Source organism: Ovis canadensis, chromosome 19, assembly GCF_042477335.2.
Source record: "Ovis canadensis isolate MfBH-ARS-UI-01 breed Bighorn chromosome 19, ARS-UI_OviCan_v2, whole genome shotgun sequence".
Taxonomy (NCBI): Eukaryota; Metazoa; Chordata; class Mammalia; order Artiodactyla; family Bovidae; genus Ovis; species Ovis canadensis.
The window spans coordinates 28,922,303-28,936,018 of record NC_091263.1 but is presented as its reverse complement, the minus strand read 5'-3'; the positions used below and the strand labels follow the sequence as shown (position 1 = coordinate 28,936,018).

Below are 13,716 nucleotides of genomic sequence, written 5' to 3'. Positions count from 1 at the left end.
CAGCCTCATAGTTTAATTTCATGACATAGGAGTTATAGTAATAAACTAAAATTTCCTGATTTGTTTTACCCATATTTAAATATAAAGTATGTTAAATTTGTCTATACATCTTAGGCCTTTTAAGTTCAGTTAAAAAAAAATTTGTATAATCTCTGGTAAATTTTGTGACCTAAGTAAATACTTGTTTAATGAATGAATACAAAGGCAGGTAAGTGGAGGAGAGGTGATATTTGGAAATTTGAAGGAATTCATCACCAAAATACCATAATGATTTAAATGGAAGAATTTCTTAAAATGCCAAAAAACTCAAACTCAGAGACCCGGATGTAATGGAGTGGCCCCCAGAGTATGGCATCCATTGATAAGTGTGGGAGGAAAATCATTAAAAACAGATGAGGATTATAACTTGTTGCTTAAGTAGGTACCCAAGTAATTTACCAGTTCAAACATTTTATGAAATAAAGTTATAAACATTTTCCATGCTCTGTAGAATATCTGAGCTATTTTATCAATGTAAATCCTGCCTAGATCAGCAGACATTAAAAAAATATTTTTTAAGCTTCTAGTTAAAATACTGTATATAGCATGCCATGCCATGCCCAGCTGATCAGCGGTGTCCAGCTCTTTGTGTCCCCATGAACTATAGCCCACCAGGCTCCTCTGTCCTTGGGATTTCCCAGGCAAGAATACTGGAGCAGGTTGCCGTTTCCTACTCCAGAGGATCTTCCCAACCCAGGGGTCGAGCCAGGGTCTCTTGTGTCTCCTGCATCGGCAGGCGGACTCTTTACCGCTGGTGCCACCTGGGAAGCCCCTTGAATAACGTTAACTGGTGTGCATTTTCAGTTCCCGTCCCACTCCAAGAACCAGCACCGCAGTGGCGTTAAGTCCCGGTGATGCTGTGACTCAGAGTTCACCACAGAAGACTTCTCCCGTGACCAAAGTAAGCAAAGATAGAAAGTTTACTTGTTTTCCTTATGCAAGATAACAGAGACTCACAAGAATAGTTGCAAGTTAATCTGTGAACTATGTTTGTAATTGCAAGACTTACAATTAAGTCATCTTCCTTGATTATCACTGGTTTTTCTAGTAAGTACTCTTAAGAGAGAGGTGCTTCATAGGTGTTTTCTTGATAGCAGCTTTATTGGGATGTAATTGACACACCATGCAATTCACCCATTTAAAGTGTATAATTCAGAGGCTTTTAGCATACTCACAGAGTTATGCAGTCATCACCACAGTTAATCTCATCATCCCGCGGAGAAGCCCTGTGTAGCCATTAGCAGTCACTGCTGTTTTCTTCCAGTTTCTCTAACATTTTGCTCTAGGCAACCACTAATCTGCTTTCTGTCTTTGTAAGTATGCCTGTCCTAGATATTTCCTTTAAATGGATCATGCAATTTGGGATCGTTTGTGACTGTCTTTTTTTACTTAATGTTTTTTAAGATTCATCCAAGTTGTAGCATGTTATCAGTACTGTATTCCTTGTTACTGCCTGATAATATTCTGTTATATATACCACATTTTATGTTTCCATTCATCAGTCTGTGGACATGTGGGTGGTTTTCTTTTGGCTCTTCTGGGCGACGCTGCTGTGAACAGTTGTGTGCATTTTTGTGTGGGTATGTATTCTATGCTACATCACATGGTAACTCTTCTTAACCTTTTGAAGAACCACTGAATTGTTTTCCAAAGCAGCTGCACCATTTTACATTCTCAGCACCAGTGTGTGAGGGTTCCAGTTTTCACATACTTACCAAAACTTGTTACTGCCTGCCAGTCAGTAGATTTTAAAATTGTGGTAAAAAAAATACATTACATAAAATTGACCGTTTTAACCACTTTTTAGTGTGAGTTCAGTGGCGGATAGTGCTGATACAGTCACGTTGTTGTGTAACCGTCAGTACTACGCATTCCCCACACTCCCCCAGACCCTGACAACAACTCTTCTACTTCCTGCCTCTGTGAATTTGCCTAGTAAACTTACATTAAGTGGAATCACACAATATTTGTCCTTTAGTATCTGGACTATTTCATTTAGCATAATGTCTTCATGGTCCATCTATCTCGTAGCATGTATCAGAATTTCATTCCTTTTTCAGGCTGAGAAATATTCCATTGTTTGTTTGTACCAGTTTATTCATTCATCCTTCAATAGACACTTGGGTTGCTTCAACCTTTTGGCTATTGTAAACAGTGCTACAATTGTCTCTCTTTTATTATAGCCACTCTAGCGGGTATCAAATTAGATCTCATTGTAGTTTTGATTTCATTTCTTCATTTGGCTAATAATACTGAGCATCTGTTTGAGTGCTTATTGGGAATTTATGTCTTCTTTGGAAGAATGTTTATGTAATCTTTTTGCCCATTATTGAGTTGTAGGAATTCTTTGTATATTTTAGATATATGATTATAAACATTTTCTTCCATTCTGTGAATTGTTCTTTCACTTTCTTGATGGTGTCCTTTGAACCACAAATGTTTTTAATTTTGCTATAGACCAAATTATCTTTTTTTGTGTCTGTTGTGGCCTGTACCCTTGGTGTCGTAACTAAGAAACAGTTACCAGCTCTCAGGTCATGAAGGTTTATTTCTGTGCTTGTCAGTCTGCAATCCATTTTGAGTTAGTTTTTGTATATGGCATGAAGTAAGGAGGTCCATCCAGCTTTGGTTTACATGTGGATATCCAGTTGCCTCAGCACCATTTGTTTAGAAGGCTCTTCCTTCCCCATTTAAATGTCTTGGAATTCTTGTTGAATATTGTGCTTAGTTACTCAGTCGTATCCGACTCTTTCCAACCCCATGGATTGCAGCTTACCATATTCTTCTGTCCAAGGAATTCTCCAGGCAAGAATACTGGAGTGGGTAGTCATTCCCTTCTCCAGGGGAACTTCTGACCCAGGAATAGAACCAAGATCTCGTGAATTGCAGGCAGATTCTTTACCAGCTGAGCTACCAGGAAAGCCCAAGAATACTAGAGTGGGTAGCCTATCCCTTCTCCAGGGGACCTTCGTGACCCAGGAACTGAACCGGAGTCTCCTGCATTGCAGGAGGATTGTTTACCAGCTGCTCTGTCAGGGAAGCCCTGTTGAATACTAATTAACTTAAAGGTTTATTTCTGGACTCTCAGTTCTATTCCACTGACTCTTTCCTCTTGCTAGTAGCACAGTGTCTTGGGCACTGTGACTTTTTAGTAAGTTTTGAAACTAGGAAGTATGATTCTTGACTTTGTTCTTTTTCAAGGGTTTTTTTTTTTTTTTTCCCATGGTCTATTCTGGGTCTCCTAAATTTCCATCGGAATTTTAGGATCAGTTCGCCAGGTTTTGAAAAGAAGCCATCTGGGATTGTGAGAACAATTGTGTTGAGTGTCTAGGTCAGTTTGGGGAGGATTGCCATGTTAGCAATATGAAGTTCGCTTCCACGGATACGGGATCTCTTTCTACTTATTCAGGCCTTCTTTAGTTTCTTTCCATAGTTGTTTTGAATGCAGACATATTCTGAATTAACTATTTTTCCATGTTATCTCTTATTGTACTTTTTGCTTGGTAGATATAACTGCTTTTAATTCTTCCCGTAATTTTTATGTAATGGGAAATGCATTTGAACCGTGTGAACCTTAATTTTGCATTGAAATGAAAAGGTAAAAGGTTATAATAGAATCTCCCTGGGCTAATACGTGTTCTGTTAAATGTGAGCTATGGAATCAGTGTAAAAGTAAAAGATGCACTCTGAAATGTGATAAATGTTGAATTTCTTTTGCCAGATGTTTCTTGTAGAGGAGTGTATGTAATCATCTTATTGAGAATAGTCAAGCACTGATTATAGAATTACTATAAGGGAGCTTAGATTTTTTAATTCTTTAAATGCTACCTGATGCTTTTTATTCAATTACAAAAATTTTAGAAACCTTGGAAAATGTAGAAGAGGACAAAGAGAATAAAAAACTGCTTGTAATTTAATTACTACCTAGAGTAACCAATGATTACATTTTGATATACTACTTTTGATTCTGTACATGTATGTTCATTTTTAAACAAAGGGACATAATTTTATAAAAGATTTTTGCATTTAATAAGTAAGACCTGATTGTACCTTTTGATTAATTTAGTCCTGAGCATTTTATTTAACAGTTAATTTTTTGCTACTGTCATTGATATATGGTATTTTTATAACCTGTTTTTGTACATACATTCACTGTATATGTATGAAATTAATTTTTACATATATAGTTTTCTAATTGGTCTACTTTACTAATTCTTAGATTATTTTAAAAGTTTTTCAGTTGATTTCATCTTGGGTTTTCCTTTGAGTTTTTCTGTTTTGAAAGTCTGTGTTCTTAGATTTTTTTTAAACATTTTTTACAATAGTTCCTTCAAATTCGTCATGAGTCTCTAATGTACTGTCTTCTCAGTTGCAAAGTGGTGGTTGTGGTTTCCAGGAACTTTATTAGCTAATTATTCTGTCCTTTACCTTAGTTTTGAATAGTTTATTTTTCTTCTTATTTTTCACTTTACTGATTTGATTTCCTGGCTATCAGTTTGTTGGTCAGAGTTTCAGTGGACATTCTTAATACATAAATCCAATTTTTTTTTTTCTGATGTGAAATACTTAAGGGAAAAGCACTAGGAATAAAAATTGAATTTAAGAAGAGCACAAAGAAGCATCTCGAATAACTGAAGGGGAACATCTGGTTATTTGTTTCTATTACGTATCCATTCCACTTTGGGATTTATAAAGATACAAGCGTTTAAAACCTACTTCAGCCTGGAATTTTTTTACACTGTAATTTAAGCTTTATATTGACTATTTGGTAAAGCAGAAATAAATTAATTTTTGGTGGGTGAAAGATAAAAAACATGCTGATAATTGTAAGATCAGTTTGCCTCTTCATAGTTGAGCACATCAGACTATAGAAGAGCTGTTCCGTAGTTCTAACCAACCTTTGTGGTGAATACAAGCAAGTCAGCTACTTGCTCTGAGCTTTGTTTTTTTACCTGTAAAAACAGGAGTAATAATACAGTAGATATAGGGTTTTTGTGAAGATCAGATGAGACTGTGGAAATGTTTTGAAGAGCAGTGGAGATCCATCAATACAAGTGACCTTTTTCAGTGGAGTCTACTTAGCATGTTACCGACTGCCTGTTAAAGCTCTTCACTAGTCACAGAAATATGGGCTTCCCAGGTGGCGCTAGTGGGAAGGAATCTGCTTGCCAGTGTAGGAGGTGCAAGAGAGGGGGGTTCAATCCTTGGGTTGGGAAGATTGCTTGGAGGGGAGGGCACGGCAACCCACTCCAGTGTTCTTGTCTTGGAAGTCCCATGGACAGAGGAGCCTGGCAGGCTGCAGTGCATAGGGTTGCAGAGTCAGACACGACGGAAGCGACTGAGCACACGCAGTCACAGAAACAGCCTAATTCTTGCTACTCTTCCAGATTGCAAGTGGCCACCTGAGTCAGCAGGATCTGGAGTCCCGGATGAGAGAGCTTATCTACACAGACTCAGATCTCCTCATCACCCCGATCATTGACAATCCAAAGGTGTGGAAAGACCCCAAAGGCACCCGAACACCCTGGGGCTGGAGTCTGGGTGACGTTTTCATTCCCCAGTCTTATCTTCTCCCCTGATTCTTGTGGTTGTCTGCTTTTCTTTCTGTCTTGCCATGTGCCCGTGCTTAGATGAACGACTGCAGACCTTCTCCCTGATGGTGTGTGGTGAAGGCACGTGTCAATGAGCAGCGCTCCCCGGCTGGGGTGAGGGGCTGATCACAGAGAGACCATAGCTCTCATAGGTGGTCAGGATTGCAGGGCAGGTGATGGCGAGAGACGGGGAGCTGTGTGCAGCTTCTCTTAGTGTTAATATTGTACAGGAACACGGCATGGCTAGTAGAGCTAGGGGCCGGCATTCATACAGTGCTAGTAACTGCTGAACTTACTCGAATTTTATCACTTGTACCACCGGTGTCCCTTTTCTGTGCTGGGATCCCACATTACATTTGGGATCCTTTGCCTCCAGTTGGTCCCTGGACCCGATGGTCTGGGGTAATTGCTCACTCTTTCCTTGTCTGGTATGATCTTGGGCTTCTCTGGTGGCTCAGATGGTAGAGCATCTGTCTGTAGTGCGGGAGATCTGGCTTCCATCCCTGGGTCAGGAAGATCCCCTGGAGGAGGAAATGGCAACCCACTCCAGTACTCTTGCCTGGAAAATCCCATGGATGGAGGAGCCTGGTGGGCTACAGTCCATGGGGCCTCAAAGAGTCGGATACAACTGGGCGACTTCACTTACGATCTTGATACTTTGAAGAGTACTGGGTAGGTATTTTGTAGAATGTCCCTCAGTTTGGGTTTGCCTAAGCATTTCTCATGATTGGAAATGATGTTATGCATTTTTTGGTGAGAATACTACCAGCAAAAGTTTTAAAAATGCTCCCTAGGGAGTTTTTGGAAAAGTTAGACATAGAAACGAGGGTTGAAATTTTAGATTAAAAGTGTCACAATGAAGTCCCCCAGCTAACCCAAACTCATGGATCCAACTGCTACATGTGGTCTTCATTTTGCTTGAGAAAACTATATGGTCTTCTGTTCAAGACCTCAGCCCACCTTCCAGCTCTTCTGTAAATCCTGACCTCATCAAACCTGAAGTCCTTATTGATTCTCTAGTTTCTTAGAAACATTTCCCTGAAGTCTGTAATTGTGTCCTGCCATTTTTGCATTCTAAGATAAATATCTCCTGATTTTTCTGCTGTTTAACAGAGGTTTGTCTTATCTTTCCAACCACAGTGTCAGCTCTCTGGCAGTTGGATCATGGCTTCTGTGTGTTTCTCTCCCCCTTCGCACTTAGCACAGTGCTTTGCTTTGACAGGTAGCTGGTAAATAGTTATTGAATAATTAAATTTCTAACCTAGAAGTAAATTAGCTTAAGAGTAAGCCAAGATAGGGTGGACTGACTCTCTTCCGTGAAGTTTTGTTTTATTGCAGACGTCAATTGAAATGATTTTGTGGTATGCCTTATCACTTGTATTTGTGTAGTAATCTGAAAGGCTCTGTTGAATGCTAGTTCTTTTTGGTGTTGCGTTTTATGTTATTCTTCTCTGTCCTCATTGATTTGTAATGGCGTCACCGACTCGATGGACAGGAGTTTGAGTAAGCTCCGGGAGTTGCTGATGGACAGGGAAGCCTGGCGTGCCGCAGTCCATGGGGTCGCAAAAGGTTGGACACGACTGAGAGACTGAATGGGACTGAATAGGAGATACATCGGGAGACAGATACCCATCTCAAAAGTTTTTTTTTTTTTTAACCACAGATCATGAAACAACCACCAATTAAATATGATCCAAAAATACTGCATCTACCAGCACATTCAGGTAGGATCCTGAAGGGCTTATCAAACACACAGATTCATGGCAGGCAGATACAAGTATAAAATTTAATTGTAGGTGGAATATTTTATTTATGAATAGCTAAATTTTTATTTTCCTGCCAACTGGCTATTTTCTTGAGGCATTGTTGTATAAACCAGCTATAATCCTCTTGTGCCAGCGTTTGCCTTACTCAACTGGGTCCAGGCTGCCATGGATTCTTCTGGGCAGGAAAGTTTCTGTAAAGCTGGGTGGGTTTCCCTGTTGTGTGTGTGGGCCCTTCTCCCGCCCTGGAGCTTAAAAGCTAGTTGAATTTCCAACTTTAACCGTGCTGTTGTGGGTACAGAGAGTTGGAAACCGTAAGGAAGAATCGAGATTTCTACCTGAGGGAGTGGGGCAGTTGAGATTGGAGTCAGATGGCTCATTTTTGTGGGGATGATGTAGGCCTGGAGAGACTTGAAGGGTGATTGTTACTTTTCTTTTTTTCCTAATGGAAAGTCTTATTTAGGGTGAGTTTAAGAATTTTTCTAATACCTTGAATTGATGTATTTTGTTTGATAAGTTATATTTTAAACTAGACCTGGAAAGATTCTTCATCATAGCTGGAGTAGAATCTAAAAATTGAAATCAAAGTAAATGTAAAATAAAATATGTTCACGTTTTAAGTATTCCAAGTAGAAGCACAATTTATGAAAACTTAAGAGGGGTTTATCTCGAAATAGTCCTTCCCTTTTCCACTTTAGTTTGAATTATTTTAAGAAATTATTGTTAAAGCTTATTTGTTTAAATATAGAGATTAGGTGAAATTACTTTAATTTTAGCTGGCGTTTCATTTCCCAGTTTTTGCCTTTTGTTTGTAGGCATTTAGAGGTGGTACTCCCAGATGGTTTCAGCTCTGTATTAACCTAGTTACATTTACTAGTCATTTCAGTGGGACTTCATAACAACTATAGAAATTTTGGCTTTCCCAATGTTTTAAGGCTAGGTTGCTTTATTTATGCAAAGGCCATCTTGTTTTTTTTTTCATAGTACAGTTTTATTAACTTTGCATTTTGTTATGCTCTTGGTTGCAAGAAAATTCTACTAAATGTAGGCATCTGCCTTGTTTTTTTAAGCATAGTTTTCCGTTGACATGGTTTAAAACATCTCCATGGGTAGAAAAATAGAAGACTGTAGAAGAGTAACTGAAAGCAGTGGCCTCTTTAGAGTGTTTTTGGTTTTGATAGTGTAAAGTTAGGGTTTTCTTTGCCCTCACTTTCGCTATTGAATTCTGTGTTCTTCTTTCTCTTGCAACATTTTTAGCAATCTTTTTTCACGTAACCCCCACTTTTACTATTTTCTTTCTTCTGCAGTGGATAAATTAGTATTTCTAGAAGACCAGGACTGGAATGATTTTCTGCAACAAGTGTGCTCGCAGATCGACTCCGCTGAGAAGAGTACGGGGGCCTCGCGAGCCAAGCTGAATCTCCTCTGCTACCTGTGCATGGTAGCTGGGCACAGGGAGGTGGCCACCAGGCTCCTCCACTCCCCCTTGGTGGGTTCCTAAATATTGGGAAGCAAATAACTCCTTTCACGTCCTTGCAGCCTGCCTTCTGCGCTTAACTTTTTTATTTCTATAGAGAGAAAAGCAAGCACTGAAATACTAATTCAATGTAATTAAAATGAAAAAAGTGATTTATTAGGATGACAGGTTTGCCAGTATTGTCCTCTGTTTAATGCTTGCATCTAAAAGCATTTGAATCGACATTGACTTTGAAGAGCTTCTTTGGTAACATTCTGCTTGCATTTTATGTTAACTTGTAGTAATTGTAAGATTTATTTCATCCATGAAATCATAAGAGAGTGATCTTTTCATCAGCTGCTGGAGTGAGCTGCCCGTGTGGAATAGGGGCTCTTTTCTTGGGTCTTCCTGGTGAATTCCAAGGTTTCTGATGTGACACTGAATGGGGAATCGAGTCTCTAAGCATTTTTCCTTCTTCCTCTGATAATATTGTTTCTTGGGCTATCTTGGCTCATCAATGAAACCGTGGGAATTTGGCAGAGCTTTTGAAGTCATCCTCAGAAAGGAGCATTTTCCTTTCTGGGCCTTCACTGGGGAACTACCTTGAAAAAATTTAAGTCCATTTTCTTGCAGAGTAGTGTTACAGTTCCTTATTTGGTACTTATGTTTGTGGGGTGAGGGGCAGTGGCATGTTTAGAGAATAGAATTGAGGTGGAGAAACTGGACGTACTTGTTTCTTAGTTTTTATCCAGTGCTTTTGCATCTTTGTAAGTAATTACTTCGTTGGTGCAGAATTTGCATTTCATTTGTACATAGGTTTGATTTGTTAATTTAGTGGTCAACTGCTGTCTCATTTCATGATTGAAATACATTTTAATTTTTATATTCTAGTTCCAGTTGCTAATCCAGCATTTGCGAATAGCTCCAAATTGGGATATGTAAGTAATATTTATATTTTAATAAATTATTATTTTATTAAGTAGTTAAAACATGCATATTTATTAAAAGCACATACTCTTAAATACTTATTACAAAATATTCTAAAGTAATGATAACTCTGAATCATAGTCCTTTCTGTACCATTCCAGTTGTAAGTTTAAAAATGAAAGTGAAATTGAAAGTCGTTTGGTCGTGTCTCACTCTTTGGGACCCCATGGACTATGCAGTCCATGGAATTCTCCAGGCCAGAATACTGGAGTGGGTAGCCTTTCCCTTCTCCAGGAGATCTTCCAAACCCAGGGATCAAACCCAGGTCTCCTGCATTACAGCGGATGCTTTACCAGCTGAGCCACAAGGGAAGCCCAAGAATACTGGAGTGGGTAGCCTATCCTTTCTTCAGGGAATCTTCCCTGACCCAGGGATTGAACCAGGGTTTCCTGCATTGCAGGTGGATTCTTTACCAACTGAGCTATCCTTATCCTAATATTATAAATACAATTCTGAGGTTATATAAACTACTTTAAAACTTTATTCATGTTACTTTTTAGAATATTCTTTTAAAAATAATTTTAATTACTATATGTACTTTTGGCTGTGCTGGATCCTGATTGTGGCGGGCGGGCTTCTCATTGCAGAGGCTCTTGTTGCAGAGCGTAGGCTCTAGGCCCGTGGGCTTCAGTAGTTGCCCACATGGTATCAGTAGTTGAGGCTCTGAGGTTTTAGAGCACAGCCTCAACAGTTGTGGTGCACAGGCTTAGTTGCTCTGAAGTATGTGGGATCTTCCCTGATAAGGGATCAAACCTGTGTCTCCTGCATTGGCAGGCCGCAAGGGAAGCCCTTGAACATTCTGAATCAAATACTTGACACCTATCCCTGTGTTTTAATTTAGTTACGCTAAGGTGTTTTCCTTTGCCACTTTATCTTGCCTTAAGGTGGTTCACAAAATCTAATGAGATTATGGTCTGTAAACTCGTGATGGAAGGATGTGTACTTGCTTATATGGAGGCAGCATACTTGGTGCAAAGCACATTAGATATAGTGTTAGCAGGCTTTGTGCTCTGGTCAAACAGTGAGACTCGATCAGATGATTGGTTATTTCTTTCAGAGACTCTCAGCTTCTGAGGGAATCTGTGAGGGATGATGAAAGTGCTTTGGATTCAGACAGATGTGGGAGTGGATCACAGGTCTGCCCCTGGGCAAATTATGACAACAGCTGAGTGTCAGTTTCCTTATCTATAAAATGAGGATAGTGTACCAAGTTCATAGATTTTTGGTAACAATTACAATTTAAAAAAAATTGAAGTCTGGTTGATTTGCAATGTTGTATTGGTTTCAGGTATACAGCAAAGTCATTCATTTATACACGTATAAATTCTTTACAATTAAATATTGAATGAAGTAGGTGTATGAAATATCTTGGACGGTGCCTGTTCTTAGTGGGTGCTTAGTATATTTTGGGGGTGTGGAAGCTGTAGTTGGTGCTATCAAGCTTAGTTTACTGTTGCGAAGCACATGAAAACACGAAGGTGAAGCCGTTTTGTAAAATGGGCCAGTGGTAGGAGAGGAGTTCTTCCAGGCTGGTGAAATACGGGGGAAGCAACAGGTGTCCACAGAATGCTTTCTTGAATAATTACTCTTACATATCTTCTAATATTACTCTCCCAAGGTAAATTCTGGCATTACAAAATAGGATTTTTATGTCATTTTTGAGCCTGCTAAACTTTGAGAAGGATTGTGGTATGCTCAGTGAAAAGAAAACAACATCTAACCCTTTAGCTGAGACTCAAATTACAGCTTTGAATGGGGTGCCCCCTGCTGACTTTTAAAAACAGACACTCTTAATCCTTTCCAGGTACTATTGGTTTTTTTCTGTTTTTTTAGATTGAAGTTTACTTGTAAAACGGGCTTCCCTGATAGCTCAGTTGGTCAAGAATCCTGCAATGCAGGAGACCCCAGTTCGATCTCTGGGTGGGGAAGATCTGCTGGAAAAGGGAAAGGCTACCCACTCCAGTATTCTTGGGCTTCCCTTGTGGCTCAGCTGGTAAAGCATCCACCTATAATGCGGGAGACCTGGGTTTGATCTGTGGGTTGGGAAGATCTCCTGGAGAAGGGAAAGGCTACCCACTCCAGTATTCTGGCCTAGAGAATTCCATGGACTGTACAGTCCATGGAGTTGCAGAGAGCTGGACACAACTGAGCGACTTTCAGTTACTTGTAAAACAGCTTTAATTTGAGGAAAATGATGGCTAGATGAGCCCTCTGCTCGGAGTCTTATTTTACTCTCATTGTCCATTCAAATACTACTTCTTCCAGTGAGGCTTTTTCTGATCCAGGTCTTATCGCCTTGACAGCATATGATCAGGGTCTTTAACTCAGCTAGGGGATAATCACTGTTGAAGTAGGTATACTTGCTCCTTGGTGGTGTTCTGCGTATAGGAAAACAAAGTGAAAAATAGTGTGGTGTAATTTTGTAAGTTTCTCTTCCCTTTATATAACATATTATATGTTTTTCATGTCATTAACTTTTTTGCCCAGGATTTTTTTTTTTTTTGTGGTATGCCTCTTTTTATAGGCTATGAATATTTGATCATTTAATTTACCCTACCCCTATTTTTGGATAGTATTATAATATTGTAAATAATACATTGGTGAACATTTTTGTGCTTAAATCTTTGTGCCTGTCTGTTTTTTCTTTTTGCTTTCAGGGCAGATTTGTAGAATTAGAATGAACGGGTAGAGAGCAATAGATAATTTTTGTGACTTCTGATAAATTGCTGAAATGCTCTGTAGAAACATACCAGCCTGCGTTCCCAGTCACTTTGTATAAAAATGCCCTTTTGTTAGAACTCATAATAGTGAACATTTATAAAATCTTATTGTTTGTTGTTCAGTTGCTAAGTCATGTTCCACTCTTTATGACCAGGTGAACTGCAGCATGCCAGGCTTCCTTGCCTTTCACTGTCTCCCTAAGTTTGTTCAAAGTCTGGTCTGTTGAGTCGATAATGCCATCCAGTTGTCTCATCCTCTGTTGCCCCCTTCTCCTCCTGCTCTCAGTCTTTCCCAGCATAACCTTTGTCAATCAACTTTACGGAGGTATACTTCACAGATAGTGCATAATATTGTAATATTGTAAGAAATTTTATTTATAAAACAGAATTTATCATTTAGCCATTTTAAGTGTGTAACTCAATGGCATTACATATATTATAGTACTGATGTTATGCAACCATAATCACTGTCGATTTCCAGAACTTTTTCAGTTCCAAACAGAAGCTCTTATCCAGTAACCATTAAATCCTGATCCCTCCTCTTCCAAGACCCTGATAATCTCAGTTCTTTTGTTTCTATGAATTTCCATCTTCCTGGTACTTAATAGAAGTGAGATCATACATTTGTCCTTTGGTGTCTGCATTATTTCACTTACCTTAATGCTTTCAAAGTTCATCTGTTTTGCAGCATGGATCAGAAAGTCTTTTTAAGGGCTGAATAATATTCCACGTATGTGTATGCCACAGTTGATCTTTTCGTCTGTTGATGGACACTGGGGTTGCTTCTAATTTTGACTATTGCAGATAGTGTGGCTGTGAGCCCTGGTGTGCAAATACCTCTCTGAGTCCCTGCTTTCAGTTCTTTTGGGTAATATACCTGGGAGTGGAATTGCTGGATTATTGGGTAATGTTCAGTTTCTTGAGAATACCGTCATTATCTTACACAGTGTCTGCACTATTTTGCATTCCCACCACCAGTGCGTGAGGGTTCTAGTTTGTCCTCATCCTCTTCAACCCTTAGTTTTTCCCGTTTTTCTTTTCTTTTTGGTAGTAGCTCTTCTAATGGGTATGAAGTTACATACAGTGTGGATTTGATTTGCATTCCACTCATAACTAGTAATGTCAAGCATCTTTTCATGTCCTTCTTGGTCAGTTGTTTA

The 13,716-nt window shown here is 39.2% G+C and overlaps 1 protein-coding gene across 4 annotated transcripts in view; it reads left to right on the top strand.

Annotated features, from left to right (window-relative positions):
• ULK4 (unc-51 like kinase 4) overlaps positions 1 to 13,716 on the top strand; it is a 502,577-nt gene that overhangs the window by 28,118 nt on the left and 460,743 nt on the right. For all 4 annotated transcript variants that reach the window (XM_069560715.1, XM_069560714.1, XM_069560717.1 and 1 more), the window contains 5 exons: positions 844 to 940; positions 5,427 to 5,531; positions 7,294 to 7,354; positions 8,701 to 8,882; positions 9,741 to 9,787. In XM_069560715.1, coding sequence (XP_069416816.1) covers positions 844 to 940; positions 5,427 to 5,531; positions 7,294 to 7,354; positions 8,701 to 8,882; positions 9,741 to 9,787 — 492 coding nt within the window. The remainder of the gene's footprint in view (positions 1 to 843; positions 941 to 5,426; positions 5,532 to 7,293; positions 7,355 to 8,700; positions 8,883 to 9,740; positions 9,788 to 13,716) is intronic.